At 42.0% G+C, this 17,482-nt stretch overlaps 1 protein-coding gene across 2 annotated transcripts in view; it reads right to left on the reverse strand.

Annotated features, from left to right (window-relative positions):
* ANTXR2 (ANTXR cell adhesion molecule 2) overlaps nucleotides 1–17,482 on the reverse strand; it is a 208,188-nt gene that overhangs the window by 91,231 nt on the left and 99,475 nt on the right. For both annotated transcript variants that reach the window (XM_066574248.1, XM_066574247.1), the window contains exons 12-13: nucleotides 13,068–13,146; nucleotides 2,565–2,660 (exon numbers count right to left, since the gene is read on the reverse strand). In XM_066574248.1, the coding sequence (XP_066430345.1) occupies nucleotides 2,565–2,660; nucleotides 13,068–13,146 (175 nt within the window). The remainder of the gene's footprint in view (nucleotides 1–2,564; nucleotides 2,661–13,067; nucleotides 13,147–17,482) is intronic.

Raw genomic sequence — 17,482 nt, forward strand, 5'->3', positions numbered from 1 at the left:
TTTATTCTGTAATAATGCGGCTGCACCCCGGCCCAGGACCCTTAGGGGGCCCATAAGGCCTCTCTTCTCCATATAGGGAGCCCAGAACTATGAATAAAGCATTATAGTTGGGGGCCCTGCTACAGGTTTTGCATTGGGGCCCAGGAGCTTCAAGTTGTGCCTCTGGTTAATAGTATTGCATTCCATAAAGAAATCACAGGCCTTAGGGGGCCCATAAGGCCTCTCTTCTACATATAGGGAGCCCAGTACTATGAATAAAGCACTATAGTTGGGGGCCCTGTTACAGGTTTTGCATTGGGGCCCAGAAGCTTCAAGTTGTGCCTCTGGTTAATAGTATTGCATTCCATAAAGAAATCACAGGCAATACAGTTCTTCACGCCTATTAAAGGTGTCCCTGCGGGAGAACTTTTGTGTGCAGAATACAATTGCTTTCATCCTGCACATCTTCAAAAATAAATTAATAAAACTACTAGTTGCTTGGCGGACCATAAATATCCATCCTGGATGGTTAACAGGAGAAAACAATGATCAATAGCAAAAAAAAAAAAATTCTAAATTGCTACCAACCTCATAAAACTCCCCTGGCTATTCTATTTTCAACAGCTTATAGTTGTGAGTGTGCTTAGGAAATAAATATTTATCCATTGTATATATGGACTTGGTCTTTTCTTTAGTACCTAAAGACGGGTTTATATATGTAACGAAAAGGCTCATACCCTGCTGTCTCCAAGTTTGTTGCACTGCAATCTCAATATCAAAAGATTTTTCTTCTTGTCTTGCAGGCAGATATTACAATGTAAGGCCTCGGTCACATAAGCATTGTTTTGCACGTGCATATGTGCGTGCAAAACAGAGCTGCACGGATGTGCAAACAAAAGTGCGTGAACAAAGCTGTGTGCCCATTGTTTTTAATAGGGCCGCCACTGCTGCTGGCGGCCCCATTAAAAGCAATATCATGCCGACAATGCCTTCTGTTATTTTTGGGGAAGGGCTTTAAATATAAGGCCTTCCCTGAAAATCATGCCTAGCTTATGTAAAAAAATAAAAAAATATATATATTCTAACCTCGCCAACGCTGTCGGGCCTCGGTGCATCTATCTACTTGGCTTCTTTGCACTGTACTGAAGCTCTTTAAGCAGGCGGGATTTTAAAACCCCTGCCTCCTGAAAGGGCTGTGTCTGATTGGCTGAGCGCTCAGCCAATCACAGGCAGCTCCTAGCCATTCATTGAATTCAATGGTGTCCCATTTTGTCTGAATAAGAGATCTGATTGGATACCGCATTATTAATTTAGGACTGTTACATATGTATTTTTATTTTATATTTTGTTTTTTGATTTCTGCTGTTTTTTGACATCTGCTTTGCCCATGATTTTCTTTGCATGATTCTATTGGTTGTGATGTGTTTTTAAACTGAGCATGCACAGGTTGTTCAACGTGCTATGGCTAAGAGCTGCGTGACATCTCGATGCGCATCAAAACCGTGCCCTCGTTTTGTCTTGTTCCTGATGGGATTCTAATGAAGCTTCAATAAAGCCATTTGTAGAAGATGTTGGGTTTTTCTTCTCCCCATTGTGCCACAGATCTCAATTAAGTTCCGTGCATATTCCGGGAGAGTCGATGTGTGTCGTTTCATACTAGTTCTGGTTGAAAGGCAATGCAAAAATTTGTGATAGGGCATGGAATCTGCAGTATACTAATGTTAAGTATTTCAATATACAACGAATGGAGTTCGATAAATATTGAAACGCCAAAAAATGTTTTCATTCTGTTAAAAGGGAACGAAGGAAAAAGATTCAAATTTCCATAATACAGGAAGATGATGGTGAAATAGACATTTGTAAAAAAAAAAAAAAATCCTCTTCTTTCATTTTTTTTTTCATGTTAGCGTGCAAACAAGTCAGCTTACCTAGGCATTACCGGCCCCACTAAGAGTGCTTTTAGGCAAAAATGTTGATTGCTTTCATGCTGATTCACTTTCTCCAGTAACAATACCAAATTAAAAACTGCATTCATGATAATCTGGCCACAGTTAGGATGTCTAAATGCAAGTACAGTGCATCAAAAAGTACAGATCCACTAGTAGAGATGATAAAAGCTACCAATATTAAAACTATTAGCAGTGGCCAGCAAGATAGCACCGAGGCAATAGAGAAAATGCCAGCAGGATGAAACACATTAAATTATAGATTAAATGGACTATTATTTTATATCTAAAATAAATATATTTGTCCAATGGATTATGGGAGAACAGATGATGGGCTATAATGGACTACAAACCCGCAATTTCATTCCAAGTACATTTCTAAAATATTTTAGTATAGATGGACCAGGTAATGCGTCCCCGTTAAGCCGCATCCTCTAAAACATAAAGACAATGATTTTAGAGAATTTGTAAACATCTGGCTTATCACTTTTGGCCAAGACACCATATGGGGGACAATTTTTATTTATTGTCTCTTTATTGTCTATTTTCTCGACTTAAATTCCAGAAAGTATGGATGATGAGGAATCCATAGACAATAAAACATGTAACTGCGAGGTTATTCTTCCAATGATAGCTTACCAGTTTGCAGCATAGAGGCCAAAACCACCAAAATAAGGCAAGTGCTATCAGAAGCAGGATGACGAGAATCGCGATGACCGCCGGAAGTCCACTGCTCTGTGAACAAGAGCAAAAAGTAGAGTCATTGACAATACACATAATTATCGCCTAATAATTAACCGGATTAAGAGTTGGAATCAACAGATGAACATGCAAAACACGTATCCAATTGATGATTATGGTCATTATGATTCTGGAGCAGCGCTGAAGCATGTGTTATTAGTTTATTTGTGTTATATCGGGATTATTACCTTCTTGTATCACGGATATCTACGAGAGCAAATCACATTTTGTAAATATTAGATATTGATCACATTCATAAATGTTCAATGAACATTTGGATAGTCTAGTTCTGGAATCTCCATTGTAATTCCAACTGTGATATAAACAGGGGAAGCGATTCCGGGTATTCCGGGTGCAGTCTATCTTTCTAAAATCTAATGTACATCATCACAGTAAGTCATTTTGTAATAGGTTCAATCTTAGAGATGAGCGAGTATACTGGCTAAGGCTAACTTCCTGAGCGAGTGGTGCCTTAGCCGAGTATCCTCCCACTCGTCTGTAAAGATTCAGCTGCCGGCACGGGTGACAGGTGAGTTGCGGCGGTGAGCGGGGGGAGGGAGAGGGAGAGATCTCCCCTCAGTTCCTCCTCGTTCTCCCCGTCCCCCGCTGGCCCCCGAATCTTTAGAAACGAGCAGGAGGATACTCGGCTAAGGCACTACTCGCTCGAGTAATGTGCCTTAGTGAGTATACTCGCTCATCTCTATTCACTCTACCTGGTCTAGCTACCTTCTACATTTTTTATCTATCTCACATGATCCTCTGCCGGAAAAACATCTCCACTTCCTTTGACATCTTGTCAGCATGTGCGACTTAGCACTTGTCTATAGCCTCCAACTTCCTGTGAGCAGTGCATGATGGGAGCAGAGGAGCAGAAGCACTGCGCTGCATTGGTCATGTGCAGTTCAGAGTGCCGGAAGGCCCTGTCTGCTGCTTCAGCCGGCTTTCTCTGGCTCTCTGAGGGGGAGGTTGGTGCTGCTAAGTTGTAGGACCTGCGAGCTTGGGGTGGAGCTACAGTGCTGGCAGGGGGACAAGCTCTATGCATGCTGAGAGTTGTAGGACCTGTGAGCTGGGGGTGGAGCTACAGTGCTGTCAGACAGACAAGCTCAATGCATGCTGGGAGTTGTAGGCAACCGTCTGTTGCTGTGTTTACTGTGGAAGTGATGCATGTAGACACAGCGGCAGATGGTTGGCTGCACAGGACAAAGAAGAGGGTCTGGAGTGGCAGATAAAACATACCGGTTGCCTATGCTTAGCTGTACCTCCTAGATTTCAGCATTTTTACAATTTCCATTTCGTGCCCAAACAATCCCTTTAAATCCATGAAGATTTGTGATTAAGAGAACCAAAAGTACCATGAAACCTTAATGCATGTGTACATAGCTTTTTGTATAAGTTTCCATCTTTTCACATTCCACATATATGATACCTAAACCTTATAGAATCCTTTTTTGAGTTTCAGACAACTATCTTATTTGGAATTATGCAGAAGATGTTAATAGGTTTGTCTTGTGAAAACAACGCATTCCACTTTCGCCATTTTTAGTATGTATAGCTAACATGGCAGTGTCTTCAAAACACTAAGCCATATTTTATCTCCAGAGAATCTTAAAGAATTTCCCCATCTTAGACATTTATAGTATATCAACAGGATATGCCATAAATTCCTTATATGCCGGGGTCGCACCTCTAAGACTCACACCTATTGGGAGTAGGGGGTTCCTCTGACACCCATTCTGCCCAACAAAATGTCCATTGGCTGCCGCATCCAGGCAAAGAATAAGTCAAGAGCGATCATACATATATGCTGTTCTCTACATTCCCCTGCATGTGAATTATGGAATCAACCACATAATCAGGAAGTTCTTAAAAAATAGTTAGACTTTCAATCTAGAGTAATCTGATAATAATTTGGTATTCCAAAAATACCTCACATCACTTTAAGGTAATAATAATCGCCTTTAATTTGCAGTTGTCAAATTCATCAAATGAGTAAGAATGAGACTACAACAACATTCATTGTAAACTAAATCTAGCCTAGTTTGAAATAGCATCATGAAGAATCACTCGTCAGTGAAATTCAGCCAAATCTTAAGATTTTCATGGCCAGAAGTAGTCCTGCAATTTAGAAATGAAGACTGGTTACTAATTTTTTTGCTATGCCAATATCAAGTTCTATTGTTACAGCCAAGCCAAAAATGATCACCTCAAGAAACTTTAGAGTTTGCTGGATGTTTCTAAAGATTGTTCTTAAGATTCCATGAGAAAACTGGAAGAAAATGTTAATAAAACACATTTCAATTTTTGTTTAAAAAGGCCAAGATTTGAGTGCTTTGTAAGAACTGACATGAAAAAATTCTTGTAGTTTTCAGACCATAAGATGCACTTTTCAGCAAGAAAAATGTAGCTCAAAAGTATCTGCATCTTATAGTTTAAAGTCAGGGGGGCTTGCAGCACCAGATCCCCTTGACCACTTCCTTAATATTTGGTCAAAGTTCTGATAAAGCACTCTGCTGGATCACTGAGAGAACTGTGCGACTGCACAGATTTCCCTCTTGCTGCCCTACATCTATCTGTGTGATCAAAGCTGGGATAGAGAGGAAGCTGAACATGATGCGATCATAGCCCTTCACACAATAGATCCCTAAAATTTAACTTTCAGTGTTAATACTTTAATAACACAGGGCTAAAGACTGACAAACATATATTTGATATCCCTGATAATAGGCCGCTATGATTGAGTAGCAATCCCCTTCGGGGACTTCCTGAAGCACTGGCAGAATAACAGAAGTCACCTTCTAGGATAGTATCAAATATTTTCTACGACATGATCACCACTTAGTGGATGAGGCATGGCGGGAAAGAAGTGGCAAGCCACATTGGATGGCAGACTTTGGCAAGTCTACTCCAAGCATGCTTCACCTCTTCAAGCATGAATATATGCAGAACATAGAGGAGACTGGGGAAATAGTGATAATGCCTGAGTGCTTTGCCCAAGTCCGCCGGTGTGCTAAACACGGTCTGCCCGGCCAAAATCACCAATTGCAGTCTCTCTTTACGCGCATAATTATAAGCCTGGTAAAAATGACACGGGGTTCTAGTTAGATTAGCCCTTCACTAATATGTCAGGGCAAGCTTCCAATCGTCTCAAGAATTCCGTATTTGTATCAACCTCCAAATCAATGGCTCACTCATGTGGTTCGCATTATTCTGCCTGTTTGAGTGCTAAATAAAATTCAGATTTCTTCTACTGTTCTTGTCTGATTATGACACCAGGGGTGTAACTATAGGGGATGCAGGGGATGCAGATACACCCAGGCCCAGGAGCCTTAGGGAGCCCATAAGGCCTCTTTTCTAAGTAAAGAGAGCCCAGTACTATGAATGAGGCATTATAATTGGGGCCCCCGTTACAGATTTTGCATTGGGGCCCAGAAGCGTCACATTACACCTCTGTATGATACATTTATGTTCAAAATTCAGATTCCTTCTACTGTTTTTTGTATAATTATGATAAATTTACTTTAGATGAATTTGTTGTTCCATCTCTCCAGGTCAGATACTAGAGGCTTGCATAATTACTGGGTCCTAGTCTATGGACTGATAAAGAGGACTGATAAAGACCTATATGTCCAATCTAGTAGAGTCTATCCTATGCAGACTATCCAAACGTATGATGCCACAAACTAGTCTAGAGAGACCATAATAAGAGCTGCCCAGAGATCAATCACCCAAGCACAAAGAAAAGCTACAAAATGTTGTGCTCATATAATTCAGCTTCCAAAGACCACTGTGAAAGAAACACTGAACCTATGCATGGAGCAAGCCCTCCTGACATCAGCAGAGCAAGGAGTACAGGTAGGTATAAGAAAAGAAGATGAAAGGTCCAAGTCTGAAAGACCATTTATTATGTCATGATTAGAGATGAGCGAGTATACTCGCTAAGGCACATTATTTGAGCGATTAGTGCCTTAGCCGAGTATCTCCCTGCTTGTCTCTAAAGATTCGGGGGCCGGCGCGGGTGACAGGTGAGTTGTGGCAGGGAGCAGGGGGGAGAGAGGGAGAGAGAGAGATCTCCCCTCCGTTCCTCCCCCGCCGCTCCCCTCCCGCCGCCGGCCCCCGAATCTTTAGAGACGAGCGGGGAGATACTCGGCTAAGGCACTACTCGCTCGAGTAATGTGCCTTAGCGAGTATACTCGCTCATCTCTAGTCATGATCATATGGCAAGTTAGATGCCTGTGAGGAATTGCTGCAAGTGAGCAGGAGGAAAAGGTTTTTACACTGGGTACTGCACTTGTTTGCAGGTATTTATGCTCATTATTAAAATTTGTGCAGAACATACCTGCAGCTAAGCTGTGTGTAGGACAGTGATGTGTGTGTGTGTGTATATAACATGCGTGTAGCAGAGCTGTGTCTGTATATGCAACGTGCGTGTAGCAGAGCTGTGTGTGTATATGTAACGTGCGTGTAGCAGAGCTGTGTGTGTATATGTAACGTGCGTGTAGCAGAGCTGTGTGTGTATATGTAACGTGCGTGTAGCAGAGCTGTGTGCGTATATGTAATGTGCATGTAGCAGAGCTATGTGTATGTGCACTGTGTGTTGCAAAGCTGTATGCTTATACCTACTGTATGTACAGCAGAGCTCTGTGTGTATATGTGTGTATATATGTGCATGTCATAGAAGGCATTAAAAAAATCGTTAAATCATAAAAAATACATACAGTTCTTGCAGCCTCATGTGAGCCTAAGCACAAAATGCACATTTTGCGCCACGATGAAGAGTATTTTGTAATTCCCCAACGAGTTCAAATGGGCAGGGCTATTGAGTAGCTATTAAGCCAAACAAGGTGCCAGTTTTTGCGCATATTTGCACTAAAATAGAGCATACTGTGTTTTTTTTACGTGCGCAAAAACAAAAAGTGAGAATTAACCCGCTGAGAAGAATGGGTTCCATTCTCTGCATATTGCACAAGCAAACTTTGCACGCGCAAATACAGTCGTGTAAAACCGCCTTTAAGGGAAAAGTATAACGCAGGACAAGCGGACACTACGGAGAAAATATGGGGGAATCACATGACCGGAGGAACATTCACTTGGATAGCTAAATGTAATGAAGCATCTGCTTGGTAGTTTTTTCAATGGTCGAAAGATGAGGCCACTAAGTTTAACAAGGGTGGACTGTTAGGTAAAAGCCCTCCTGCCTACCCTAGGATACCAAGAAAGGAGAATACATTCACCGCATTCCCTATTCTTGTCCGTGAAAAACATGGACAGCACACAAGTCAAAAATATGCCCTCTGAATAGGCCCTTAGGGCTCTAGCACACAGGCTTCAAGCGAGCACAGCAGGGCACACCGGCCATATGGCTACTTCATATGCAGTTGAACTTGCTTTGTGGCCTTCAGATGCATGGGAGGTTTGTGTCCTCCCTCCGCTTGTCTGTTCTAGAGGAGAATAGTCCATATATACAGAATACAATGAAACATGCCATGATTTTTTTTCCTTTGGATTGAGAATAAGTAGAACCTCTGTTTGCCTCCATATAATATCAAAGCTGTAAAGCGCTACACTAAAACCCATAATGTACCTCTATGGTGGCTTTATTAAGGCTTCATTGAAAATGGAGACATAATGCAGCCATGTGATGAGCCCTTATGTGGTTGTTTGTTTTACCTCTCACCCCAATTACAAACTATGGGTGCTTTTACATGGAACAATTATCATTCAAATGAATGAAAGTGAATGATATAAACCTTCATTCTAAATGCGAGCCAACAACTTAAAGGGGTTGTCCCGCGCCGAAACGGGTTTTTTTTTTTTCAACCCCCCCCCCCGTTCGGCGCGAGACAACCCCGATGCAGGGAAGTAAAGAAAGTTTACCGGAGCGCTTACCTTAATCCCCGCGCTCCGGTGACTTCAATACTTACCGCTGAAGATGGCCGCCGGGATCCTCTGTCTTCGTGGACCGCAGCTCTTCTGTGCGGTCCACTGCCGATTCCAGCCTCCTGATTGGCTGGAATCGGCACGTGACGGGGCGGAGCTACACGGAGCCGCTCTCTGGCACGAGCGGCTCCATAGAAGACTGCTGAAGACCCGGACTGCGCAAGCGCGGCTAATTTGGCCATCGGAGGCCAAAAATTAGTCGGCACCATGGAGACGAGGACGCTAGCAACGGAGCAGGTAAGTAAAAAACTTTTTATAACTTCTGTATGGCTCATAATTAATGCACAATGTACATTACAAAGTGCATTATTATGGCCATACAGAAGTGTATAGACCCACTTGCTGCCTCGGGACAACCCCTTTAAAGTTGATCAAAAATGGTGTGCTTTTCGTTCAGTTCCTGCAGGACTAAAAGTCATTGTTGGCTCGGTCGGTTGTCGTACCTTCAAACACTTCTTGCTCGGTGTTTGATACAGGAATGTAAACACTGTATGAGAAGTGAATTATTCTCGTTGAATGAGTCAACGATGCATCTGCCTGTCTAAATATTCTGCACAGGAGTTAACAAGCTAACGGTGATGGCACCAGCTCCTTTACTCGTGCAAAGGAGAATCGTGCAGTGTTAAAGGGCTCAAACTGATCTCTGCCAACAGCCCAGCTGCCATTGGAGGAGCTCTAGATATACAGTATTGCCCAAAAATCTCTATTGAGAAAAAATCCTTTCTAATGAGAATGAAGTCACTTCTGCCCTCCCCAATTGTCCAACACTGAACCAAAGTTGTAAAAGTTATAATGCATACTTACCAGACCTAACGCAATTTATTTCCCCACCATCTTTCACTTTCTAGCAACTGCGTCAGTAGGTGCTACCGGCAGGGGTGTAACTATAGGGGATGTGGTTGCACCCAGGCCCATAAGGCCTCTCTTCTCCATATAGGAAGCCCAGTACTATGAACAAAGCATTATAGTTGGGGACCCTGTTACAGGTTTTACATTGGGGCCGAGAAGCTTCAAGTTACGCCTCTTGCTAATAGTGCATAGGAATAGGCACTATCAGCACTTGGAGGTTAAAGCTGGATGTCCACAAGAGCATGGAGATCAGGCACAACACTGGGCTGTTACTTCGGTAACTAAAATCCATAATATTTCCAGGGCAAATAATGTTTGCAGGAAACACAAAGAAGAATTCCACTTCATGCACAACTTTTCAGACAACTGCACAGCAAAGGGCGACCCTGACAGCAGCAGGAAGTCTTAGTCCCTTATAGTCCTGCAACTTATTATTGGATCTCTTCTACTATAAAGGGAAGAATTCTCACAGCAACCAAGTTGATCTTCATGTAAGCTACTAATCAAATCAATTAGACTGCTTCAGTGACATCTATGTAACTACTCTGGTGCCATGAGCCTGCATTTGGCTTTAATCTGCCACTGGCTGGTCAGCCAAGAAGATATCATATGTGATGTAAAGCCTGAAACAATCATAGATTTCAGTAGGAATGGTAAAGACTTGTGGGAAGCAAAGCATGTTTCCAGGACCCATCTCTTATGGGAACATTGCATTTGCTTGGGCAGTAATTGAAAAATCAACTGAATGAATTTGTTACACTTTAAACACTGAATTTTTTTTAAAATGTGTAATAAATTGGTTATGCAATGTTAGTTTCCACATAGGTCAGTATGCAGGGTACAAAGTATCATTTCTACAGATTTCTACACTGTTTTAAACATGTAGCCAGACTGTATTGTGTTTTCTGTTGCATGTTGTTACTGTGAGGGTGGACACCCACTGGCGGTTTTTTCTCCGCTGTGCTGCAAGGTCTCGCAGCGCAGTGCGAGAAAAAAGCCAGCATCACGCCGGGATATCGGCATGACACCGGCATATCGCCAGTCTTTTCCACGGGGCCAGCGGCAGCAGCGCTAGCCCCATTGAAAAGAGAAGCAGAATGCCGGGGACTTCTGTCACAGCTGTGGCTGGAGTTTCCTTCATCCCTGCAGGGACTGAGGGAATGAAGGAATCCACTGCCACAGCTGTCAGAAGTTCCCGGCATTCTATCCCATTGCTTTCAATGGGATCGGCACTGCTGCCGATCCCATTGAAAGCAAGGGTTTCTGCCAAGCCCTGTGGAATGATTATTGGGGAAGGGCTTGAAATATAAGCCCTTCCCTGATAATCAGCAAAAAGTGTGTAAAAATTTTTTTTTTAATTTACTCACCTCTCCGGCGCTCAGACACGTCCTCCTGGTGGCTCCTCGGCACTGCTATTAAGCTCTTTCAGCAGTCGGGGATTTAAAAATCCCCGACCTCCTGAAAGGGCTGTGCTGATTGGCTGAGGGCTCAGCCAATAGCAGCTACTGCTTAGCTATTGGCTGAGCGCTCAGCCAATGACACATTACCCTTAGCTACTCATTCATCCACTAGCAATATGCCGGTTTTCTCGTGCTCTCGCAGCGCAAGAAAGAAAATATCGCTAGTGAGTGTCCACCCTGAAGGATACAAATATACAAGTATAACCCATCAAAACAAAACCATCTTTTGTTGTTCAAATATGCAAAAATCACCTGTCCATCTCTGAACGAGTACCAATGAGGGAATATTGATATTCTTGTACCTGTTTTGTAAATGACCAATGCTTAGGGTGAAAGATATTTGACTGGTGCACATTACAGTGGCTGCTCTATAGGCCACTATGAAAGCCTATAAAGGAAGCTACTGAAGTGAGCATGTAGATCCCTTTAAAAAAAACTTTAAAAAAAGCAACATAAAACCTTTTCGGAGTCATTTAAAAAAAATGTATATTTAAAAAAATCACTTATGAAAGGCCTAGAAATCAGTTCCTGAAGATCAAGGATCCTTAGACAAAAGCTGCTCATCTCCCATTTTCAATGACAACACTTCTAAACACAAGTTCTGGGTCAAAGATGTCATATGTCCATCAAATTTGCATCCAAGTCCGTATCTTACTTAACTAAGGCGGCTTTTAAAAGGAAACATTTTCTTTCCAAAAATCGTTTAAATGAGTGAAAGTGAATAATCGTTTCTTCTAAACGTGAGCCAACGACTGCATGATGAAAGAGAATCATTCACTTTGGTACCTCGTTCCTCGTTTCATGCAGGCATAAAGATCTCAGTTGGCTCGTACACTTACCATTCGGTTTAAACAGCGCTCATTCAGTCCCTCTCATTCGCTTATACAGGGACTGAATGATTCTGAATCATTCTCATTTGATTGACCCAACAATGCGTTTGCCTGTCTAAACAGGCTGTATGAGAGCGAACAAGGTAGCAGTGACGTCACTGTCTCGTTTGCTTGTTTAAACAAGAATTGGCTTATCTAAAAAGGACCCTGCAGCCTCACTCACACGATAGTTCTTAAATGAATATTTAACCACGATAAAACATCAGCCAAAAACCGCAACTATGTGAAGCGTCGGATTCCAATGCATTCATTCAGATCATCGATTTTGGGGGCAGGGGAAAAAAATGTCGCTGTCAAAACATCAATTCGCAACCGTTTTCAGTCACTGATTTTCCATGCTGCATCAAAAAATAGGCTTTGACCTATCTTTCGACAAAAAATGCTGGAAGCTCCCATAGACTCCTATGAGAACTGAAAAAAAAAGAAGACAGCTGTTGGTATTTAAGCTATTGTAGTCATTCCGAGGACTTCTGCCAGCCGACAGAATTTCGCACTGCAGGGTATTTTTCCTGCAATATGACCGTGTAAATGGCTGAGAAAACGCTAATTAAAGGGGTTGTCCCGCGAAAGCAAGTGGGGTTCAGCACTTCTGTATGGCCATATTAATGCACTTTGTAATGTACATTGTGCATTAAATATGAGCCATACAGAAGTTATTCACTTACCTGCTCCATTGCTAGCGTCCCCGTCGCCATGGATCCGTCTAATTTCAGCGTCTAATCTCCCGATTAGACGCGCTTGCGCAGTCTGGTCTTCTCCCTTCTGAATGGGGCCGCTCGTGCTGGAGAGCTGCTCCTCGTAGCTCCGCCCCGTCACGTGTGCCGATTCCAGCCAATCAGGAGGCTGGAATCGGCAATGGACCGCACAGAGCCCACGGTGCACCATGGGAGAAGACCTGCGGTCCACTGTGGGTGAAGATCCCGGCGGCCATCTTCGCAAGGTAAGTAAGAAGTCACCGGAGCGCGGGGATTCGGGTAAGTACTATGCGGGTTTTTTTTAAACCCCTGCATCGGGTTTGTCTCACGCCGAACGGGGGGGCTATTGAAAAAAAAAAAAACCCGTTTCGGCGCGGGACAACCCCTTTAAGCTCTGGACTTGAGCGCGGATATTCTGCATTGACACGGTTTTCAGTCGCGATGCGGTCTTTTGCATAGTAGGTTGTTTGACAAATGAATACTTTATACTTATTGAGTGCTTTCAATGTATCTTCTTTGTGTACACTGATACTCCACATCCATCCTAATCTGGTAACATTTCCTACTTACACAACTCGAAGCAGTGATTGTCTGAGGGTTAGTCAGGGCCGTTTTTCCATTATTCACGCTCACCCAAACCTCCATAGTTCTGAAAAAAAGTAAATTCAAATTAAAGTTCCAATAATAGTTAGCAGTAACTTGCTATTATACTTTTCCAATTCCCATATATGACATGCTCTAGGCTATGCCCTAAAAATTTAGATTAAAGCGGATTAAAGATGGTTAAGCAGAACTGGATCATTAAAATAGAAAATATGGTATCATTTTAACTACTTTGAAAGGTATATAGTTGCTTTGTTTGGGCATCTCAAACCATCTGTAAACAGTGGCAAATACAAATCTTGTACATTAGAACTAGTTTGTATGTATATAATGTAGGACATCGTCTGCAATTAGTACAATTATTTTTTAGTGCAGTTTGGTATATGAAAAGCAAGATGGCGACCTACGGGCTGTGACAACATATTTTATATAGTTCTCCATATGAAACTGTTTATAAAGTCGAATGTTGAATATTCCTCTTGAAGCCCATTGGAGACATTACAACAAGTGACCAATAAATATTAATGCCCCAAGTAATCTTCAAGCTCTGCTATAGATTAGATAGTAATAGTTCCGTGTGATCAAGGTCGAAGGTACAGTAGCCTTTCGTTTCCCTGGGGTTTCTGCTATAAAAACACACCTTGAACTTATATGTATGCTTGATGAAAGGGCCCTGTAGCCCCGAAACACGTTGCAGCCGATATCATTTTGGTTTTATGTGCCTTTTTCTCCACTGGCATTTTATATGTTCCACTTGGATGAAAAAATACTCTTTCTTTGCAGCTCTTGGACCAAGACCTTTCCTTTTTGTTGGAACTCATCACCGGGGGAAGGTCTGGAGAGAGGGCTCCCACCAAGAGCGTCTTTACTCACTTACCCTTTACTATAATGTGAGCACCAGATCATTCTTTATTTTGCCATTGTTGCTTTTTCCTGAATTACCATTTCTTTGCAAACTAGTGTCATTTGATGTGGCATTTACTGGGTTTGACATTATGTGACCTAGTCGCTATCCGTCTATTGGGTGGACCTTTCTGTCCCCCATTTTATTGGAGGTTGCTAGCCCTTAATTATAAAAGATTACTTTACAGTCTGCATTTAGAGTGCTGCCCTTTAACATAGTAACATATGTTGTTGATCCAGAAGAAGGCAAAAAACCCTAAGAGACAGGAGCCAATTAGCCCATTTGGGGGAAAATTCCTTCCCGACTCCCTAATGGCAATCAGACTATTTCCTGGATCAACCCCTAATAGTTCCTACCTGCCTGTATACCCGGATTAACAATTAACCTAAGATTTATATCCTATAATATCCTTCCCCTCCAGAAAGACATCACGTCCCCTTTTAAACTCCTCTATGGATTTTGCCATCAGCACATCCTCAGGCAGAGAGTTCCACAGTCTCACTGCTCTTACAGTAAAGAACCCTTTCCTGTGTTGGTGATGAAACCTGCTTTCTTCTACAGGTAGACGTAGTGCATGCCCTCTTGTTACTGTCACAGTCCTGGGAATTAACAGATCATGGGAGAGATACTTATATTGTCCCCTCATGTATTTATACATAGTTATTTGATCGCCCCTTAGCCGTCTTTTTTCCAGGGTAAATAATCCCAGTTTTGATAGCCTCTCTGGGTATTCCAGTCCCATCATTCTATGTATTAGTTTAGCTGCCCTTCTTTGAACCCCCTCAAGCACTGCAACATCTTTCCTGAGCACCGGTGACCAGAACTGTGCGCAGTATTCCACGTGGGGCCTGACAAGTGCCTTATATAATGGGAGGATAATGTTCTCGTCCCTCGCCCCTATATCTCTTTTAATGCACCCCAAGACTTTATTAGCTTTTGTAGCAGCTGACTGGCATTGGTTACTCCAGTTAAATCTACAATCCACTAGTACCCCCAGGTCTTTTTCCATATCACTTTTCCTTAGCAGTACCCCATTTAGTGTGTATTGGCGACATCCGTTTCTCCTGCCCATGGGCATAACCTTACATTTATCAACATTGAACTTCATTTGCCATTTTTCTGCCCAAGCCCCCAGCTTATCTAGGTTAGTTTGTAGCCGCACATTGTCCTTCGTTGCATTGATTATATTGTATAATTTTGTGTCATCTGCAAATATTGATATTGTACTGTGCAGCCCCTCTATCAGGTCGTTTAATCTCTTTTCTATATATATAGATTAGATAGTAATAGCCCTATATGGTCAAGGAGGCAGGTACTGTAGCCTATCTTGTCCCTGGAGTAGTTCTTCAGTTTTGTATCCCTTACCCATAAAGTAGTACATGCAAGTTTCAGTATGATTAGATGCATGTATTTGAAGATTAACTGGGCAAGTATTAGCCTCCTCTTCCAGCATACAAAGTAAGTCTACTGCCAAAATAGTATGCATGACTATTGTTTAATTGTGATTGTTCCCAGCAAGAAAGACCAAGCAATCTTGTACATAAGATACTTTTTAACCCTTTCCAATCCAATTCATATCCTGGTTTTCCTAGGGGGCTTTCTCTTTTTCTGCCATTATATAACGGCGCTATCTGCTGGCTAAAGCCAGTACTGCATGAGGTGACACATTGGATAGGCTCCGACAGCAGAAAGGCTGGCAATATACAGTAAGAGAACCCAGACGGATGTCTTCCAACATCAGAGCTCTACGCCCTTAAATCATAATGTCTTTAGACTTCAGACAGTGGATTGGCAAGGGTTAATGGTCAACAAAAATACATGATGTTCTAGTGAGCTTTCGGACTTACTCAGAGTCCTTCATCAAAGCAAAATGATATGGCTCCGAATATTGTTTAATTGTTATTATATACTTTTGCTGCTGGTGCTGTCCCCCAGGCACCTTCTCTAGACCCCTGAAAATGATCATGTGGTGCAAGAGAGGAACATGAAAGACACTATTAGCCAAAACTGGTTACAATCAGCATCTGATGCTTCAATTCCATGTGTGGCACAACTCGTTGTAGAATCATGGACAAATGGAGGTAATACAAAATAACAAAGCTGAGATGAAAACTTCTGCTACTGTACTGACTAGGAAATAGGAGCCTTTGACAGCTCTAAAGTCTATGACTGGTAGCTCCGCTGCTCTTTTCCTCCTTCTGTCCAGTAGATGAGGGCACTACAGTAAAGTGGATATGGCCTTTTGCCACGTGCTTGATTGTGAATTTCCCATCAAGTGAATTATGGCTGACATTTCAATCCACTGTAACCTATTTGCAAAGTATTCATTTGCTAGTTGCTTTATGAGTGTACAATAAAAGATTGTCATTTTACGATCCATTAAAAAAAGATGAAAAAATATTAAATAAAATTGTGAAAGACATTTGCTGAAAGTAATAAATAATTTACCTCTAATTTTCACACACTGAAAATTAAACTGGCAACAGTTCAAAAAGTTATTAAAATTATAATGACTGGAGATATTTAGGAATCAAGCACCGGCGTTAAAACAGATAAATTACTAGAGTCATGGCTTTTCTTTAAAACAAAAAAAAAAGCCCCAACTTGATTAGTGAGTGCTGGGCTGTTTGTAAAGAAGTTTTAGAGTCCTGGGGGGAGCTAATGAATAAGAGAAGGCTGCTTTAATAGGGGTGTAAAACGTTACTGCAGATGGCATCGGTGGGGTAGTACTAGCCTGATATCACCAGAGTGGGGCATGTTCTCTCAGCTCGAGGTCATTGTTAGGACAGAGGGTATAAAATTAATGGTTATATAGATAGCAGACTGTCAATAATTCATGACACAAATCCAATATCACAGCTTCTGCTGAAAGAAAACTGCAAACAGGAAACACGGATCATTTCCATCCAGTTGTGCGTGAAGAAATTTTAGAATAAGTAAGTTCACATGAAATCCTATTGTACAAAGGAGATACTGTGCAAATAGTAGGAAGAACTGAGAACTTATGTGAGAATTTTAATTTAATGACTTTTAATTGATGTAAAAATGCACTAATTGTCAAAACAATCCCTCCCCTAGAAGGTGTCAGAATGGAATGAGGCTTTCTCCCTGTGATTGTGACGTTGTTAAAAGTGATAACAATATTAAAGCAAAAGGATCACTTATTGTGGAGAACTGACCACTTCAGGGAGGCTCTAGTACACTGCTGTACCACCTCTAGCTTGGATACAAGATGTGATACAGGTGGGCATGGAGGCTCTAGTACCCTGCTGTACCGCCTCTAGCTTGGATACAAGATGTGAAATGGCTGGGCATGAAGGCTCTAGTACCCTGTTGTACCATCTCTAGCTTTGATACAAGATGTGAAACTGGCAAGCATGGAGGCTCTAGAACCCTGTTGTATTGCCTCTATCTTGGATACAAGATGTGATATGGGCGGGTATGGAGGCTCTAGTGTCATGTTGTACTGCATCTAGCT

Source organism: Eleutherodactylus coqui, chromosome 7 (assembly GCF_035609145.1).
Source record: "Eleutherodactylus coqui strain aEleCoq1 chromosome 7, aEleCoq1.hap1, whole genome shotgun sequence".
Lineage (NCBI taxonomy): Eukaryota > Metazoa > Chordata > Amphibia > Anura > Eleutherodactylidae > Eleutherodactylus > Eleutherodactylus coqui.